General features: G+C 38.6%; 3 protein-coding genes across 4 annotated transcripts in view; 2 read left to right on the top strand and 1 right to left on the bottom strand.

The window, feature by feature from the left end:
* The window catches only part of PIBF1 (progesterone immunomodulatory binding factor 1), a 230,739-nt gene that overhangs the window by 158,427 nt on the left and 51,773 nt on the right, over positions 1–20,539 (top strand). The gene's annotated exons all lie outside the window — the stretch shown is intronic.
* Positions 13,383–13,922, bottom strand: LOC110143096 (ubiquitin-ribosomal protein eS31 fusion protein-like). The gene has a single exon (XM_070471585.1). The coding sequence runs from the start codon at positions 13,884–13,886 to the stop codon at positions 13,416–13,418; it is 471 nt and encodes a 156-aa protein (XP_070327686.1). The 5' UTR covers positions 13,887–13,922; the 3' UTR covers positions 13,383–13,415.
* Positions 17,073–18,117, top strand: LOC110143097 (protein S100-A16). The gene has a single exon (XM_020902644.2). The coding sequence runs from the start codon at positions 17,220–17,222 to the stop codon at positions 17,529–17,531; it is 312 nt and encodes a 103-aa protein (XP_020758303.2). The 5' UTR covers positions 17,073–17,219; the 3' UTR covers positions 17,532–18,117.

Genomic DNA, 20,539 nt, shown 5'->3' with positions numbered 1-20,539 from the left:
CTTAATATCTTCTGCTTCTGTTAGGTCCATACCATTTCTGTCCTTTATCAAGCCTATCTTTGCATGAAATGTTCCCTTGGTATCTCTAATTTTCTTGAAGAGATCTCTAGTCTTTCCCATGCTATTGTTTTCCTCTATTTCTTTGCATTGATCACTGAGGAAGGCTTTCTTATCTCTCCTTGCTATTCTTTGGAACTCTGCATTCAAATGAGAATATCTTTCCTTTTCTCCTTTGCTTATTGCCAAATTCAAACTTAAATTGAAGAAAGTAGGGAAAACCACTAGACCATTCAGGTATGACCTAAATCAAATCCGTAACAATTATACAGTGGAAGTGAGAAATAGATTTAAGGGACTAGATCTGAAAGACAGAGTGCCTGACGAACTATGGACAGAGGTTCGTGACATTGTACAGGAGACAGGGATCAAGACCATACCCATGGAAAAGAAATGCAAAAAAGCAAAATGGCTGTCTGAGGAGGCCTTACAAATAGCTGTGAAAAGAAGAGAAGCAAAAAGCAAAGGAGAAAGGGCCTTCTATGTAATGTACTTTTAATACTACAGCATTAGGAGGATCTTTATGCTCAAATTTCAAGACAAGACAGACTTCATGTGACTGCAGTACCTAATTCATGGTTAATGTTCAGGGCAGAAGCAGTGTTGTGCTGGCCACTGGACATCGGCCCTCACATTGGCAGGGGTTTGAGGGATGGCTCTGATGTGTAGCATTTGCTTATGTCTCATGCATAAATATTCCTCCTGTGACTAACTTCAGGTCTCCAAAATAACATTACGAAGCATAAAGTAGAGAAAAGATGCTCAGTAGCACATATGATGCTACTAACCACACAGATACAACAGAAATGTAAACTAAAGAGCATAGATAGTAGTAAAATTAAAATTGTTGAGTATTTGAATTTTTTAATAAAGTTTGCTTTATTATGAATCTACATAATATTTAATAATAGTGATGTTTAACAACCTCCTCACAAAATTAAGAAAGAGTTACCAGCCGTCTCACAAACCTACAAGCCCACTCCACCACATCACCAGCTGGAACCATGGAAGGATATATAAATAAGAGAATTACTAAAGAAGCAAATGAACGTCTTTTTGTTAGTGTATTCTAGATCCCTCTTGTTTGTTTTAATTTCAGAATAACCTATCAAAAATATTTCTTTTAAAAGTACTGAAATTCATATAAACATATACATATGTTTTTATATTGCTTTTTAAAAAAAATCTCCTGAGTACTTAATTGAAATAAAAATTTCTAAATGGGTTCATACTCCTATAAAATAGTAGGGAAGAAGTATAAGAAATTAAGTCAAGTACTCTTGTAATGAAGTATAATTCACTTTGTGTGAAGCAATTTTTTAAAACACTGTTGGCTTATATTAGAAAAAGATGTAAAAATATTGAAATATTTGTGATACGATATAATATAATGCCTGGAATTCATGTTCCATAAAAATGTGGGGGAGGAGCTCAATATATAATCTCAAAATGTTGATAATGATTGAAGCTTGGTGACAGATACATATAGATTCAGTATTCAGTTCTGTACTTTTGAAATTCTTTCATAAGACTTATAGACAATCAGTAACTCTGAAAAGGTTTCTACTGACTGTGATATATACTTTTTCCCTTGCAGTTGAAAAAAAGTATTAGCATTTGATATATTCCATGGATTTTACTTTTTCCTGCCGTACAAAACTTTCCTTTAATTGAAAAAGAATTCCACAAACTAATTAGCTGAAAAGTGATAATATTAGATTGCTTCTATACCTATGGACTATTCATGATAGATGTTGAAAAAACAGGAAGAACAGTCTCTCAGGATCTGTATTCTTTTGAGTAAGTTAAATATGTTTAAACACATTGGAGTTTCTGAGAATTAATACAGAGATGAAAATCAACTGACTAATAATTAAAATTAACATTAATTTGTATGTTATTCAAATTATATCTGAGATTATGCATAAACGAATTGTCTAAGTCCAAGTGCTAAAAAATATTCAAAATGAAAACAGATACTCCTTTTATAGCAGCTTTATTGAGTCATAATTGATATAAACTAATCTGTGCGGGTTTAATCTGTACAATATGACTGACGTGAATAACCATGAAACCATCACCAAAACAAAGACAATGAACAGATGTGTCACTGCCGATGTTCCCTGTGTCCCTTGGGAACCTCTGGCCCAGCCCTCGCCACCCCCCTGTTTGTCCCTAAGCCTCACTAATTTGCGTTATATCACTGTAGATTAGTTTGCATTTCCTAGACTTTTATGTAAATCAAGTATATATGCATGAGCAACTGGGGAAGCCTTATGTGTATAATATGCACACACTGTTTTTTTTGTCTGTCTTCTTTCATTCTGCATAATTATTTCAAGATTTGTCCACAGTCCATTCCTTTTACATTGCTGAGGAACATTCCATTGTATGAATTTACCACAGTTGTTCATCCATTCACTTCTTGATAGATATTTAGGTTATTTCTGGTTTTTAACCTATTGTCAATAAAGCTGATATCAACATCCATGTACAAGTCTTTATATAAACATATGTTTCTGTTTCTCCTGGGTAAATGCCTGGGAGTGGAAATAGCTGGATTGTGTGGTAGGTGTCTAATGTTTTAAGAACCTGCCAAACTGTTTTCCAAATATTCATACTATCTACTTTCTCCACTAACAGCATATGAAAGTTCTGGTTCCTCTACATCCTTGCAATGATTTGATTTGGTCAGTCTTTTTAAGTTTACCCCATTCTCATAGTGGTGTTAATTTGCATTTTCACAATGATTCATCTTTGCTCTTTGTTTCTCTTACTGGGAGAAGTGTCTGTTCAGATTTTTTGCCCATTATATCAGATTGTTTTCTTATTAATGAATTTTGAGAATTATTTGTGTATTCTAGATACAAGTCTCTTATCAGCTCTATGGTTTCCACATATTTTCTCCCACTCCATGGCCTGTCTTTCCATCTCTTAATGCTGATTTTCAAAGAGCAGAAGTTTTTATCTTGTCCATTTTTTCAGTTCACTCTTTTTTAGACTGTGTTTTCTATGTTGTATCTAAAATATCTTTGCCTAACTTGTGGTTAGAGTTTTTGTCTGTGTAGTCCTGTAGATCTTTCATAGTTTAAATTTATGATCCATTTTTAATGTTTGTGTGGAAAGGACACAGAAGAGCCAAAAAGCTTTGAACAAAATTGGAGGACTAGTAACATCTACTTTCAAGACATTATAAAGCTGCAGTAATGAAGATGATGTGGTAATGACATAAAGACAAAGATAACTGGAACAGAGAGACCAGGGACAGACTCACACATAGATTTTTAACTGATCTTCAACAAAGGTGTTCTTTATTCCTTTGTGTAAATCCAAATTTCCATCTGGCATCATATTGCTTCTGGTTGATATAATTCTTTTAACAATATTTATAAAGTAGGTCTGCTGGAGATAAATTCTTTTCACTTCTGTATGTTACAAAATGTTATTTTATCTTTTTGTTGTTTGGGTTTTTTGGTCTTTTTTTTTTTTTTTAACATTTCTGACTATCTATTCTTAACAAGAGTAAAGACTAAAACATTTCTCCATTATGCTGCTACAGCCAAAAATAAACTGGAAGGGTTCACTGGGTAGCCTTTCCCTTCTCCAGGGGATCTTCCCGACTCAGGGATCAAACCCAGGTCTCCCACATTGCAGGCAGATTCTTTACCGGCTGAACCACAGGGGAAGCCCAAGAATACTGGAGTGCATAGCCTTATCCCTTCTCCAGCGGATCTCCCCGACCCAGGAATAGAACTGGGGTCTCCTGCATTGCAGGCAGATTCTTTACCAGCTGAGCTATCAGGGAAGCCCTTTTCTTTTTTTATTGGAGTAAAATTCATGTAACATAAAATTCACCATTTTAAATATTTTAAATTGTACAGTTCAATAGATTTTGTTATGTTTGTAATGTACAATCATCACCACTATTTACTTTCAGAACATTCATGTCACCCAGGAGAAACGTGAACGCACTCAGCGCTCACTCCTCAGTCTCCCTTCCCTCCAGCCCCTGGGAACCTCTAATGTGCTTTCTGTCTCTATGGATTTGCCGGTTCTACATGCTTCATATAAATGGAATCATGCAAAATGTGCCTTTGTGTGTCTGACTTCTCTCAGCATAATGTTTTCAAGGTTCATATATTAATATGTTGCACTGTCTATCTGTACTTAATTTTTTATGGCTGAGTAATATTCCACTATACAAATACTTCACATTTTGTTTATCTGTTCACCAGTGGTGGACATTTATCATTTCCATCATTTGCCTATTGTAGATAGCCCTGAGCATTCATGTACATTTTTATTTGTTTGAACACATATTTTCAGTTATGAGTGCATACCTAAGAGTGGAATTACTGGGTGACATGGTAATTCTGTTAACTTTTTGAGGAACCAGGGAACTGTTTTTCACAGCAACTGCACCATTTACATTCCCATCAGTAATGTTCAGGGTCCAGTTGCTAACATTCTTGCCAATGCCTATTTTCTGTTTTCTGGGTTTTTCTAAATTCTAGCCATCTTAGTGGGTGTGAAATGGTGTCTCATTGTGATTTCAGTTTGTATTAACCTTATAATTAATGATGCTAAGCATTATTTTGTGTGTTTATTGGCCATTAGTATATCTTTTTTGAAGAAATATATACCCATTTGAATGCAGAGTTCCAAAGAATAGCAAGGAAAGATAAGAAAGCCTTTCCCAGTATTCAGTGCACAAAAAATAGAGGAAAACAACAGAATGGGAAAGACTAAAGACCTCTTCAAGAAAATTAGAGATACCAAGGGAACATTTCATGTAAAGATGGGCTCAATAAAGGACAGAAATGGTATGGACCTAACAGAAGCAGAAGATATTAAGAAGAGGTGGCAAAAATACACAGAAGAACTATACAAGAAAGATCTTCATGACCCAAATAACCACGATGGCGTGATCACTCACCTAGAGCCAGACATCCTGGAATGTGAAGTCGAGTGGGCCTTAGGAAAGCATCACTATGAACAAAGCAGTGGAGGTGATGGAATTCCAGTTGAGCTATTTCAAATCCTAGAAGAAGATGCTGTTAAAGTGCTGCACTCAATATGCCAGCAAATTTGGAAAATTCAGCAGTGGCCACAGGACTGGAAAAGGTCAGTTTTCATTCCAATACCAAAAGAAAGGCAATGCCAAAGAATGTTCAAACTACCGTATAACTGCACTCATCTCACATGCTAGCAAAGTAATGCTCAAAATCCTCCAAGCCAGGCTTCAACAGTATGTGAACAGTGAATTTCCAGATGTTCAAGCTGGCTTTAGAAAAGGCAGAGGAATCTGAGATCAAATTGCCAATACAACATCCACTGGATCATAGAAAAAGCAAGATAGTTCCAGAAAAACCTCTACTTCTGCTTCATTGACTATGCTGAAGCCTTTGACTGTGTGGATCACAACAAGCTGGAAAATTCTGAAAGAGATGGGAATACCTTACCTGCCTCCTGAGAAATCTGTATGCAGGTCAAGAAGCAACAATTCGAACTGGACATGAAACAACTGACTGGTTCCAAATTGGGAAAGGAGTACGTCAAGCCTATATATTGTCACCCTGCTTATTTAACTTATATGCAGAGTATATCATGAGGAATGCTGGGCTGGAGGAAGCACAAGCTGGAATCAAGATTGCTGGGAGAAATATCAATAACCTCAGATTGCAGATGGTACCACCCTTATGGCAGAAAGTGAAATAGAACTAAAAAACCTCTTGAGGAGAGTGAAAAGGTTGGCTTAAAACTCAACATTCAGAAAACTAAGAGCATGGCATCTGGTCCCATCACTTCATGGCAAATAGATGGGGAAGCAGTGGAAACAGTGAGAGAATGTTTTGGGGGGGCTCCAAAATCACTGCAGATGGTGACTGCAGTCATGAAATTAAGACTCTTGCTCCTTGGAAGAAAAACTATGACCAACCTAGACAGCATATTAAAAAGCAGAGACATTGCTTTGCTGACAGAGGTCCGTCTAGTCAAAGCTATGGTTTTTCCAGTAGTCCTGTATGGATGTCAGACTATAAAGAAAGTGAACACCGAAGAATTGATGCTTTCGAACTGTGGTGATGGAGAAGACTCTGGAGAGTCCCTTGGACTGCAAGGAGATCCAACCAGTCCATCCTACAGGGAATCAATCCTAAATATTCATTGGAAGGACTGATGCTGAAGCTGAATCTTCAATACTTTGGCCACCTGATGCAAAGAACTAACTCATTAGAGAAGACCCTGATGCTGGGAAAGATTGAAGGCAGGAGGAGAAGGGGATGACAGAGGATGAGATGGTTGGGTGGCATCACTGACTTGATGGACATGAGTTTGAGTAAGCTCCAGGAGTTGGTGATGAACAGGGAAGCCTAGTGTGCTCAGACATGACTGAGCAACTGATCAGAAATGAGCTTTGGAGAAATGTCTGTCGAAAGTCCTTGCCTATTTTTAAATTGAGTAGTTTGTCTTTTTGTTGTTGAGTCATAAATTTTCTTTATATATTTGGATATTAAATTCTTTTAGCTATATGATTTACAAATATTTTCTCTCATTCTGTGGGTTGTCTTTTGCTTTCTTATTAGTTCCTTCTATCACAAAAGTTTTTAATTTTGATGAAGTTCAAGTTATCTGTCTTATGTTTCTTGTGCTTCACTTTCGGAAGTTTCACAGCTTGAATTTTTATTTATGTTTTTTCATTTTGCTTTTTAATTATTTTTAAATTTAGATTATATATATATTTAAGATATACAACATGATATGTATAAACATAATGAAATGGTTACTACTAATAAACAAATTTCCAGACATGTCACATTTTGTTTTTCCATTCATCCATTAATGGCCGTTTGGGTCATTTCCAACTTTTGACTGTAAATAGTGCTGCTGTGAACATTCAAGGACAAGCACTCTACGTTTAGCTATTTGAATTGTGGTTTTTTTTTTTAGTATACACCTAAGAGTAGAATTGCTGGGTTCATATTTGTTTTGTTTGTTTGTTTTTATCTTTGTTTTTGAAAGATATTTTCCCTAGGTGAGAATTCAAGGTTGACTTTTTTCCTCTCTCATATTCAGTACTTGAAAGATGTTGCTCCACTTTCTCCTAGTTTGTCTTGTTTTTGCCAAGAAATGCCCTGTCTTCTTTATTGTTGTTCCTGTCTAGGAAATACGTCTTATTTTTCTGGTTACTTTAAGATTTTCCTTTCACTAGGTTTAGCCAGTTTGACTATGATGTGACCTGCTGTTGTTCATGTTTCCTGTGCCTGGGTTTGTTCAGACTTCTTTTCTATGTAATGAGTGAGGGAGTGAATAGTGAGTGAAGGTCACTCAGTCGTGTCCAACTCTTTGTGACCCCATGGACTATACAGTCCATGGAATTCTCCAGGCTAGAATACTGGAGTGGGTAGCCTTTCCCTTCTCCGGAGGATCTTCTCAACCCAGGGATCAAATCCAAGTTTCCCACATTACAGGCAGATTCTTTACCAGCTGAGCCACAAAGGAAGCTTTCTATGTAATAAGATCATCAAACATTTGCAAATTTGATGATTTCTCTGTAATATGATCATCAAATTTGGAAAATGTTTCATCCATTATTTCCTCAAATATTTTTTTCTATCCTTTTCTCTCTCTTCCCTTTGGAGACTCTATTGCACATATATTTGCCTGCTTGAGGTTGTCCTACAAGAGAACAAATGATGTTCTGTTCTTTCTTACTTACTTTTTTTTGGCCTTTCCTTTTGAATAGTTTATCTTACTAAGTCTTCAAGTGCAGTAATATTTTCTTCTCTAATATGTAATCTGCTGTTAATCCAGTCCACTGTGTTTTATTTCACATATTGTAGTTTTCATTTGTAGAAGTTCAGTTTGGATCTTTTTTTGTATCTTCCAGCTTTTTATTTAAGCTTTTTTTTCAAAATTTAATTTCTTGGGCATATGAAATACAGTTTAAATAATTACTGTATAAGATACCCTTATCTAGTAATTCTATTATTGTGTCATTTATTGATTGATTTATCTCATTACATATCATATTGTCCTGCTTCTCTGCATGCCTGCTAATTTTTTAATGGATGCCAGACATTGTGAATTTTATCTTACAGCTAAATATTTTGGAATTTCTTTAAGTTTCTGTAAGCTTTTTTCTCAGAAACATGATTATATTTCTTAGAAAATGTTTGATTCTTTCAAGTCTTGCTGTTAACCTTTTATAAAAGCAAAGAAGGGTTCATCTTAAGGCTAATTTTTCCCCCACTGATGAGACCAAAGTCTTTTGAGTACAAAGTATATGTGTGTGTTCAGTCATATCCAACTCTTTGCAACACCATGAACTGTAGCCCGCCAGCCTCCTCTGTCCATGGGATTTTCCAGGCAAGAATACTGGAGTGGGTTGCTATTTCCTCCTTCAGGGGATCTTCCTGACCCCGGGATTGAACCCACATCTCCTTCATTGGCAGGCAGATTCTTTAACACTGCACCACATGGGAAGCCAGTTGAGTACTGTACCCTGTGTTTTATGAATCAGTAGGTTCCTTGTTTTAGCTGTTGGGATAGTAGTGTCCCTGGCCTGTGTGATCCTCAGAGATTGTCCTTTTATCTTTTCGGTGGTTCCCCTGTCTCAGTGTCTGGTGGGTCCTTTACACACGCGCACTGTTCAGTGCTCAAGTGAATATGCAGAGTTTAGTGTTCATTCTCTACACAGCTCTTTTATTCACTACTCTTCCAGGTGAACTGTAACCACCTCGAGTTCTTCTCGCAACAGCTCCTCGACTCAGGGAGTTTGGCAGACTCTGCCTCGGTTCACCCACCCTACACCCCCCTGCACCCTCTCTCTGTGCAGGAAAATGGGGCGCTTGTAGGAGTGGGCTCACTTTGCTTCCTGTGTCTCAGGGGTCCTTGACATCCTTCACTGCTTGATGCCCAGTGTCTTCATACCGATACTTCATTAGCTGGTCCAGGGCAAACGAAAAAAAGGTTAATTGGTTTCCTTTTTTGTGTGTATATATATGCCCACCTAACTCCCAGGAAACCACCAAGTTAGTGGAGTGTTGATGTTATTAAACAGTAGAAAATCTAGGCTAAATTTTAAAGCATGCCATTTTACCACCCCCAAGAACTAGTCTTCACTCACCACCTTAAACCCTGATTCTTGTGCTTTGCAGTCATTTAGTAAGTGTTTATCAAACACCCTCTTTATTCAGCCACTGATGAACCAAAGGGGCATGTGGCCTTGCCGCCTTAGTGTGCACAGCCTCCTTCACTCAGGCCTTGCTTTCTGCTGTAAGCACTTACATATTTATCTGTTATAGCTAACTTAATTTTGGAAAATTGACTTTGAAAAGAACGTGCACAATCTCAAGTGACCAAATGGCAAGATTTAGTTGCCTGGAATTTTGTACCTAGGAGGCACTTGATGAAATCCAGGTGATTTGTTACAAAACTTTAGGTTGCTAGATTTCAGAGAGATTGCAAGATGCATAGTTAGAGTAAAGCAAATCTGTATGTACTAACTATAAGAAACATTCATGCAGTCTTGATAAATTTTTTTAAAGGAAGATTGCAGAATATTATATATTATGTTCCTCTATTTGGATTTTAGTGTGTGTGTGTGTGTGTGTGTGTGTGTGTGTGTATGTGTGTAAAGGGTGAGGTTGTATTTCTGTTAAAGCCTAGAAAAAAAGTTTAGAAGACAGACAACTGTCATGCCAAAGGCACACAAATACCAGTATACATACATTCTTGTTGTCGTTGTTCAGTTGCTAAGTTATATCCGACTACAATCCCTTGAACTACAGCATGCCAGGCTTCCCTGTCCTTCACCATGTCTTGGGGTTTGTTCAAACTCATGTCCACTGAGTCAGTGATGCCTTCCAACCATCTCATCCTCTGTCACAGCCTTCTCCTCTTGCCCTGAGTCCTTCCCAGCACCAGGGTCTTTTCCAATGAGTCAGTTCTTTGCATCAGGCAGCCAAAGTATTGGAGCTTCAGCTTCAGCATCAGTCCTTCCAATGAATATTCAGGGTTGATTTCCTTTAGGATTGACTGGTTTGATCTCTTTGCTGTCCAAGGGACTCTCAAGAGTCTTCTCCAGTGTCACAGTTCGAAAGCAGTGCTTCGGCACTCAAGCTTCTTTATGGTCCAACTCTCACATCCATACATAACTACTGGAAAAGCCATAGCTTTGAGTATACAGACCTTTGTTGACAAAGTGATGTCTCTGCTTTTAAATACGCTGTCTAGGTTTGTTATAGTTTTTCATCCAAGGAGCAAGCATCTTTTAATTTCATGACTGCAGTCACTGTCTGTAGTGATTTTCATCATGAATATAAAATAAACTTTATTTGGGTAAACTTAAAATCACAGAATTAACAGAGTGTATACCAACATCTAAGTTCTCTTCCCACAGATAAGTGAGCTTAGACCTAGCATAGAAGGTCTGGATGTACCACAGATAGGCCTGTGATAGAGATCCCAAAACACCGTGCACATTTAAAGTGAAAGAGGATAATAGGAAGGACTTTCCTTATGGTCCAGTGGCTAAGACTCCCAATGCAGGGGACCTGGGGTTCGATCCCTGGTAGGGGAACTAGATCCCATGTGCCACAACTAAGAGTCCACATGCTGCAATTAAAGACCCTGCATGTTGCAGCTGAGACATGGTGCAGCCAAATAATAAATTTTTAAAAAAAAGAGGGTAGGGAACATCTCAGTGACTGTGTCCCAGTGGAAGAGGGAGAGTTACTGCTCCTATGAGCCTGTTCTAGTGGAAGAGGATGTGAACCTGCAGGACCACCTGTGTTTGTCTCTCTAACCAGGCAGTGCTTACCACTGGGACTGGGAGTAGAAGTGAGGAACAACTAATTGTTACTGCATGCATTTTTTTAATTGTTTGGATTCATTTCAACTTATATAAGATTTTTTAAAGGCATAGATTTGGTGATCAATATATTTTCTAACTCATAATAGGTATGAAGAAAATGTTGACCCATTAGATAGATCATTGACTTAACCCATCCACCAAACATAGGTAGCTTTATAAAGATTATAAAGATAAGTAGCAGAATCCTATCTTTTAAATGTATCTATAAACAAAGATTACATTCCAGCAGTATTCTTTATACCCAAAATTTCATTGCCTAGTGTGTACATACATATACATGAAGACCCATACATACATGCTTCAGTATTTTTATGCTACATGCATGGAGACATTGGGAATGATGCACACCAAAAGGTGTCACTGATGTTGGTTATTATTGTGGAAAAGCCACTGAGGCTCCAGGATGGATGGAAGAGAGTCTTTCAGTTAATAGTCCCTCTCTGAGGTTTGAATTACTTACTGTGTGTATATGATACCCGCTCTCTCTCTCTCTCTCTCTCTCTCTCTCTCCCCCCCCCTTTCTTCCTCACTGCCTCCATTTCTTTACCAAGAAGAAGTATATTAAAGAAATATGGAAGTGTTAGAGAATATCAGAAAAGGGATTTGCTGTAGGAAAAATTCAGAGCATCTACAAATGTAATGTGGGATTTTGAAACATTAATACTGAGAAAAGGAAATAGGAAGGGTGTCTAAAGTCTGCCCTAAAGTAAAAATTATGTGACAGAAGGAGTTTTTACTTGATGGAGTCTTCGTAATACTTGCCAGTATGTTTTAGTGTCTACCAGTGACCTTAGGAAACATGATTTCTACAAACATAATAAATGTATGTATCTATATGAGAAGAACATTTACATCTGTCCTCTGAGTACCTGACTTGAGAAATTGGGAGGGTTGTTCCACTAGCATTCTGGTTGAGCCCAAGCTCTAGGAAGGAGTCTGTAGTACACACAACTCCTAGAGCCCCACCTCAGCATTTTAAAGGAGGAGATTCACATGCCAACCCCAGCCCTAAAACTACACAGTCAACCTTTCCCAGCATATTTCTAAGACTCCACTAATATGAAAGGGAAAAAAAGAAGTTCCGCTATTTTTTGTATCACCGAAGAGTCAAAGGGCTTCCCAGGTGGCTCAGTGGTAAAGAATCTGCCTGCAGTGCAGGAGAAATGGGTTCGATCCCTGGGTCAGGAAGATCCCCCGGAGAGGAAACGGCAACCCACTCCAGTCTTCTTGCCTGAAAACTTCCATGGACAGAGGAGCCTGGAGGACTGCAGGCCATGGGGTTGCAAAGAGAGTCCACGGGGGAGCAACTGAGCAAGCATGCCAAAAGTCGAAAGTAGATGATGCTGCCAGTTAAACTGTGATCCAGCGCTTTATTATCACTTCAATTTTTCTTCTAATTTTAGACATTCTTTTAGACTTTAGACAATGATTTTTATCATATATTACACAATTCTGTTTCTGCGCTTTTCTTTTAACACCAACTTTGTTTTACTGGTGAATCACATTATCATCTTTCTGAAGACATTTTTATGGCAGTTAAAACTCAACCAGTGAAGGATTAGCCAGAACTCAATTGAAACTACAGTGTAAACAACTAAGACCAGATTTGTTGATGTGCAAGCAGAGCCAATAGTGATTCTAAGATGTATCTCAGTTTCATAGAAAAGATGAAAACTAATTTGATTTATTGAGTCCCTTTGCTTCCTAAGGTGTTTTCCTGAAAGTTTGTTGATACTTAAAATTCTTTCATAAAGACTAGTGCTTTTATTTCACCAGTAGAAATGCAGAGCTTAGAAAGTAAACATTTGGATGAAGTACTATGTTGCTTACAATTTTTTCACAGTTTTTAAAGGTTTATTTCATTTATAGTTAATAATATATTGGTTATATTCCCTGTATTTTACAGTATCTCCTCATGGCTTATTTATTTTTTACATACTAGTTTGTACCTGCTAATGCCTACTCTCCCTTTCCCTCTCCCTGATGGTAACCACTACTTTGTTCTCTGTATCTATGAGTCTGTCTTCTTTTAGTTATATTCATTAGTTTGTTTTATTTTTTGGATTCCACATACAAGTGATGGCATATAGTATTTGTCTTCCTCTGACTTATTTCACTTAGCATCAATAACCTCTAAATCCGTCCATGTTGTTGCACGTGGCAAAATGTTCTTTTTATGGCTGAGTAGTATTCCATTGTATGTATGTACCACTTCTTTTTCTCTCTCTCTCTCCTATTTTTTAATTGGAGGATAATTGCTTTACAATATTGTTAGCCTCTGCCATACGTCAACATGAATCAGCCACAGGTATACATATGTCCTCTCAAATACAGTTTAATTCATCAGTCCATCAAAAGTCTTTCTTCCACCCAAAACTCTCCTCTAGGCTGTAGATCATTATTTCCTGTTTTTTGTTTGTTTGTTTGTTTTTGTTTTTGTTTTTTTAAATGTTAGCTCATATCTTTATTAGCCAATATACAATTACTTGTCTTCTGGTTTGTTGAAACAATAGGTCAGACAACATTTGCCACAGTAATGTCTGTCGAAGTGACTGGCCATAAAAACTCCATCACCACATTCATCTGAGGGACACTCCCGGTGAAAGCGACTGATTTTGCCATTCTCATCCACCTTATAGTATTTCAGAACAGCCAATTTAACCTTCTTTCTCTTATGCTTGTTCTTCTTGGGAGTGGTGTAAGACTTCTTCTTCCTTTTCTTAGCACCACCACGAAGTCTCAACACTAGATGAAGAGTGGACTCCTTTCGAATGTTGTAGTCAGACAAGGTACGTCCATCTTCCAGTTGCTTGCCAGCAAAGATCAGTCTTTGCTGGTCGGGAGGAATTCCTTCCTTATCCTGGATCTTGGCCTTTACATTTCCTATTGTATCCGAGGGTTCGACCTCGCGAGTGATGGTCTTCCCCGTCAGGGTCTTCACGAAAATCTGCATCTTGGCGGCGGTTCCACCGCAGATGGCGGATCCGAAAAGTATTTCCTGTTTTAAAATGTCCATCTCCTCCCAGAAAATGTCCAGATTCTTTAGCATGGCCAATTTTTTAGCATGGCCATAGAAGCCCGATTCCATCCTAACCTATTTGTCATGCTTATCTTGTGTTATCTTTTTCTCCCCATGTCCTTGCTTACATCCACCTCCTCCACCAAATAATGTGTCCTTTGCTCCCACTGCACCCACTTTGTTACCCTCCTACTTTGCAGTCTCCTGCATTTCCTTTTGTTTCTCTGTTCCATCAATGTCAACAAACCCCAGAGTTCTATCACTGTTCTTCTTACTAAGATGTGCATCTTACCTCATCTTGTTTTATGGCTTCAGCATGAAGTACCCTTTTTCACTAAGCCAGTTTTAATGTGGAAATATATATAGTCATAATTCAAACAGTACAGAAGGAAAATTCAGCAAATACCAAGTCCTCCCTGCTCACTTCACCCCATCTCTGAACATCTCTCTACTGAGTGTCCTGCTTCAGTGGCACTGACTTGGTACAATCTCTTTATCTCTCATCTGATTATTTTAGTAACCATCTGCTTCACCGTCCTCTTTGCTTTAAGCCCTCCACCTTGTTGCCAGAGTGCTGTTTCTAAATATAAATCTGTTTTCTTTCTTCCACAGTCAGAGTCGTCTGTTTCCTAAGAATAATGATATATAAAAGTGTCCTTATCCAAGCCTTGCCTGTCTACCCACCCAGTTCCCTCTTACATTACACAATACACACACACACACACTCACACACACACACTCACACTCACACTCACACTCACACTCACACTCACATCACACTCCACCATGCGCCCCCCCGTACATAACTATGTGTGCTTTACTTGTTATTCTCCAAGCGTTCCATGCTATTTTATGTCACCATGCTTTTGCACATTCTGGTCTCTGCCCAGCATACCCTTGTCTACATCACAGATACATGTCTTTCAAGATCAGTTTCAAGTATCACCTATTCTTTTAAGCCTCCTTTGAACCCCAGGTAAAAGTGACTTACATATCCCCATCATGCCATACATACCTCTCTCTCCACCTCTCTCTCTCTCTCTCTCTCTCTCATATATATACACCTATATATGTGCACACACCCACACATTCATATAATTAGTGACCTGGCTGTTTGTAAGCTATAATATATGTTTTTATTGGTCTCAGTATTTCCACCATTTAGTACAGTTCTTATTTCTAGTAGGTAGTAAATAGATATTTGTTGAAGGATTAGTTTCCAGTTTTGATGGGACAAAGTATGCTTTTTGTTATATACTGAACCAGAGCTGAGTATATATATCATCTCTACCCACCACCACCGTGAAAAAAAATGCTCCAGTTGCATGGGATCAGTAGAATCATCAGCCTTTATTAAAAACACTGTGGAGTTTTTTCTTTTGGCTTGTTTTGTTTTAGGGCAAAATGGCTATAAAACTAAGAGCTGAGTAATAAAAAGGTATAATAAAGGTCAGAACATCTTACATGTCTGTAGCATTTAAATCATCTTGCTATATTCATTTGCCATTAGATTATGAAAACCATGGGCTTTCAGGTGGGACAGACTGACTTAATCTGTCTCTAGGCAAGTTATTTAAACCTCAATTTTTTGATGTGTAAGGTAGGAGTAATAATACTATATCCATGTTTGCCCTAACAATTTGAGATAACCCAATCTAAAATAAGCACCTAGCACACTGACATGTTAAATCACTCAGTAAATGCTGACAGTTTAGGTGTTTGTTTGTTTTTTACCCTTTATATCATTTATTTTTCTCTGGGCCATAGTATTGATGAAATAAATATTTTATTAATAAAGATAGCATGTTTTATGAAGCAACAGACAAAGGATTAATCTCAAAAATATACAAGCAACTCCTGTAGCTCAACTCCAGAAAGATAAATGACCCAATCAAAAAATGGGCCAAAGAACTAAACAGACATTTCTCCAAGGAAGACATACAGATGGCTAACAAACACATGAAAAGATGTGCAACATCACTCATTATCAGAGAAATGCAAATCAAAACCACAACGAGGTACCATTACACACCAGTCAGAATGGCTGCTATCCAAAAGTCTACAAGCAATAAATGCTGGAGAGGGTGTGGAGAAAAGGGAATCCTCTAACACTGTTGGTGGGAATGCAAACTAGTACAGCCGCTATGGAAAACAGTGTGGAGATTTCTTAAAAAGCTGGAATTAGAACTGCCATATGACCCAGCAATCCCACTTCTGGGCATACACACCAAGGAAACCAGATCTGAAAGAGATGCGTGCACCCCAGTGTTCATCGCAGCACTGTTTATAATAGCCAGGACATGGAAGCAACATATATGCCCATCAGCGGACGAATGGATAAGGAAGTTGTGGTACATATACACCATGGAATATTACTCAGCCATTAAAAAGAATACATTTGAATCAGTTCTAATGAGATGGATGAAACTGGAGCCCATTATACAGAGTGAAGTAAGCCAGAAAGATAAAGAACATTACAGCATACTAACAACATATATATGGAATTTAGAAAGATGGTAATGATAACCCTATATGCAAAACAGAAAAAGAGATACAGATGTACAGAACAGACTTTTGGACTCTGTGGGAGAAGGCGAGGGTGAGATGTTTCAAGAGAACAGCATCGAAACATGTATATTATCTAGGGTGAAACAGATCACCATCCCAGGCTGGATGCATAAGACAAGTGCTCGGGCCTGGTGCACTGGGAAGACCCAGAGGAATCAGGTGGAGAGGGAAGTGGGAGGGGGGATCTGGATGGGGAATACATGTAAATCCATGGCTAATTCATGTCAATGTATGACAAAACCCACTACAATATTGTAAAGTAATTAGCCTCCAACTAATAAAAATAAAATAAATTTTAAAAAAAGATAGCATGTTTTAAAAGAAATAGTAGTTCCATCATTGGAGTACATTATGCTTATTTTGCCTGTATGAAAATATTCAGATATGAACTATCTGAATGAATTTTAACAGAATATAATAAGATTTTTTAATGATAATATAAGTAATTTCTATGAAGAGATGCATGGTACTAAAACTGCAAATCTAAAGAGTGGTAAGGAGTCACTACCTTCCCACCGAGCCAGCTCCGCTGGGCAGGGCCGGGAGGGAGTGGGACAGAATCTGGGAGTGCAGCGGGGAGGAGTCCTGGCTGGGCTGAGCGCAGGGAGCTGCTTGGCAGTGCCAGAGCCCAGGCCCCAGAGCCCCGCAGGAGAGGAAGTGGACCGAGAAGGCAGGCCCTGTGAGGCGTGAGGCAGTGAGATGGCAGATTCGTACACGGAGCTGGAGAAGGCGGTGGTCGTCCTGGTGGAAAACTTCTACAAATACGTCTCCAAGCACAGCCTGGTCAAGAACAAGATCAGCAAGAGCAGCTTCCGGAAGATGCTTCAGAAAGAGCTCAACCATATGCTGATGGACACGGGGAACCGAAAGGCTGCTGACAAGCTCATCCAGAACCTGGATGCCAACCACGACGGACGCATCAGCTTTGACGAGTACTGGACCTTGATAGGCGGCATCACTAGTCCTATCGCCAACCTGGTCCGCCAGCAGGAGCAGCAGAGCAGCAGCTAGAAGCCCCCCGCCATCCCTGCCCCCGTGCCCCCCACGCTCCCTCCCTAGGCTCCTCTGCCCACCAGGCCCCGTCCTCTCTTCTCCCTCTAGACCCTCTTCGGACCTTAGCCGAACAGGGTAAGGGGAAACGTCAGGGCCCCTCTGTGAGTGTCTCAGCCGGGGGCGCCTCCCTGTGGGTCTCCGTCCTTGGAGCCAGCGGACCCTGGGGCCCCTCTGTGACAATGCTGTGTGGGGACCCATGAGTTTCCCTACCTGCTCAGTCCGTCTACCCTGCTGACTTCCGATGTTCCTGCCTGATTCCGGGCTTCTCCCGACCTCAGCTTGCTGCTTCAGGCCTCCGGGTTCCTGGCAGCACCAGCAAGGACTTCTCTCTTGCTCTCCCCTCAGCTCCTCTGCTGGGTGGAGGAGACTTCCAGGGATGGTCCTCCAGCTGCCTCTGGGTCTGGGAACAGGGTTGAGCCCCCTTCCTCCTCTTGAGCCACTGAAATGGGAAAAAGGCTGGATCTAGAGTTTTCCTCCCCCTCACCCAGTCCCTTTGTCATGTTTATTAAAGCCTTTCTATTCCTTGGAAAAAAAAAAAAATAAAGAGTGGTAAGTTACTCTTAATTGAAAAAGTATATTTAATTGCATACAGACATAGCATTTTAGGAGCAGTATAGAAAACTGCATACTTTAAAATTAATAAAAACTTCAGAATAACCAGAACTTTTATGTTTAGAGAACATGAATTACTGATAAAAATTCAACTAATTTGTTGAATCATTGTATAGAAAAGCAAGAGTTAAACAGTAGTAATATATAATGAGATAATTAACAGCACCAATAACATAGTCTTTATTAGAAATTTTAAGTAGATACTTTTATAAAATCAAAATTATTTTGTGAATAAATAATAATAACGGCTAGCAATATCAGAGAAGAATGAAAGAATCAGAAAAATGACTCAGATGCAAAGTCTGTCCAGTTCACTCAGGTTCCTGGTGAATATGGTATTTGTCTTAGTAACATACTGCAAACTGTAACATATGATCCCTCCACTCCTCAGATCTAAAAGATCTGATCTAAAAAGATCACTTTTCACCAAGCGATCAAACTCTCAGTCAACTGGCTCCAAAGTTGACCTGCAACAGATTTGGGTTTGGACTTATTTGAATATAAACTTGATCCTTTTTAATTAAAGATATAACTACCACATGGACAAATAACTTTTATCTTTTTTTGACCGTGACCTATAGTAAGAAGTGCATCTTAATATCATCCCAGTATGTACATATGTATATATATTTTGCTTGTGTGCATGTGAATATATAGGTGTGTGTGTGTATCTGAAATGATTTTCCCAACACAGCGAATACCCTTACTGCATTCTATTAGTTCCTATTCTGTTCTGTTTCTTTTTTCTTTTAATACTGTTTGCAACCCACAGTGTGGAAACACTCATCTGGACAGGCATGTAGCACATTTTTTCTCCTTAAGTCAGCCTTCTCAAGAAATCAGTTTAGGGGTTAAAAAGAGAGGAAAGGTGAAGAAGTAAAAATGAGTAAAGTATGTTAGAGAAATAGGGAGTCATCTGGTGTGACTATAATATAAAAATGTGTAAGCTTCCCAGTTGTATGTATCTATTATCTTTAGGAGCAATGCTAATCTAATCTATCATTTTGAATTAATAGTGTAATGGTGAAGCAGTTGTTATACTTTTCTGTATTTTTATTCTTTTTCAATCAGTTTTTTCCATTTTTTCAGCATTGCCCCTTGAACAGTCTTGAACAGATTCACTGTGGTTTCTTCCATTGGTTGGAATTAGTACCATTTACAGATGTGAGTAATTTCAGTCTGTAACTTTTCCTCCAAATTATTTAGAATACGTATGTATGACTGTGAATCAGAGAACCCCATTATTTACCTTCTTTATCAAGCCTTTGTCTTCCCAAAGAGGCAGCCCTCTAATTCCGGCGTGATTCCTTTCTTAAAATAAATCTTGTTACAAACTTTATTTTTTTCAAAGGCCTCATATTCATGTTTTAACATTTTTATCACTAAATTGCAGATATTATTCCTGACAAACTCCCAACAAATAGCAGGATTTTACATTATAGAAACTATATTACTTTCCCCCGCAAAAAATGTGTTTCCTTATGGCGCTTCACAACAGAAAGGACTATGTTAGAAAAATCTATAAAGGTAATGTTACTATAAAATGTTTTAATCTATTCCATGCCATTCAACCAAGCATAAGAAATGAACTATTTTAGTAAATGATTTTGTCAAGTGTTAGATAGTATTGATATGAAATTGTCTGCCAGCAAATATGTATTGAATGCCAACTGTGTGCCGGGCATTGTTCTAAGCCCTGGGACTAATCAGTGGAGAAGACAGACAAAAATTCCTGCCCTTGCCCTTTGGAACTTGTGTTCTACTGAGCGGAGAAACAAGAATTTTTTGCAAGTAAAAGATATACTCAAGTTATATAATAGAAGGGAGAACTCAAGTTATATAATGGAAAGTAAAGCAGGAAAGAGGATAGTGACTGTGACTGCCTATAGTCAGCCACATGGGCACACAGAAGACATAAAATGAGGGCCATGGTTCTCATGTATCTTCTGAAAGTGGCCAAAGCAGCAGGGAAGCCATCACAGTCTAAGTCCCACGTCAACAGGGGTGCCCAGGTAGAAGCAGTCAGATGTTTTTAGCATGGGAGAATGGCTGTGAAGCATATTTCTTTGTGGTAAATTGGTCACATTTCTTCACTACTTGTATGTGTGCCTGTGCATGCACGCTTCTAAGCCACATTCTTTATTTGGGGGAAAGTAAGGAAAAAGAATTCTTTTTTTTTTTTTCTATTTATTTTTATTAGTTGGAGGCTAATTACTTTACATCATTGCAGTGGTTTTTGTCATACATTGAAATGAATTAGCCATGGATTTACATGTATTCCCCATCCCGGTCCCCCCTCCCACCTCCCTCTCCACCCGATCCCTCTGGGTCTTCCCAGTGCACCGGGCCCGAGC

Source organism: Odocoileus virginianus, chromosome 8 (assembly GCF_023699985.2).
Source record: "Odocoileus virginianus isolate 20LAN1187 ecotype Illinois chromosome 8, Ovbor_1.2, whole genome shotgun sequence".
NCBI classification, from domain to species: Eukaryota; Metazoa; Chordata; class Mammalia; order Artiodactyla; family Cervidae; genus Odocoileus; species Odocoileus virginianus.
This window is presented reverse-complemented; position numbering and strand designations above follow the sequence as displayed.

Coding starts and splice junctions, on each gene's coding strand:
- LOC110143096 (XM_070471585.1), bottom strand. CDS start 13,886: ATGCAGATTTTCGTGAAGACCCTGACGGGGAAGACCATCACTCGCGAG.
- LOC110143097 (XM_020902644.2), top strand. CDS start 17,220: ATGGCAGATTCGTACACGGAGCTGGAGAAGGCGGTGGTCGTCCTGGTG.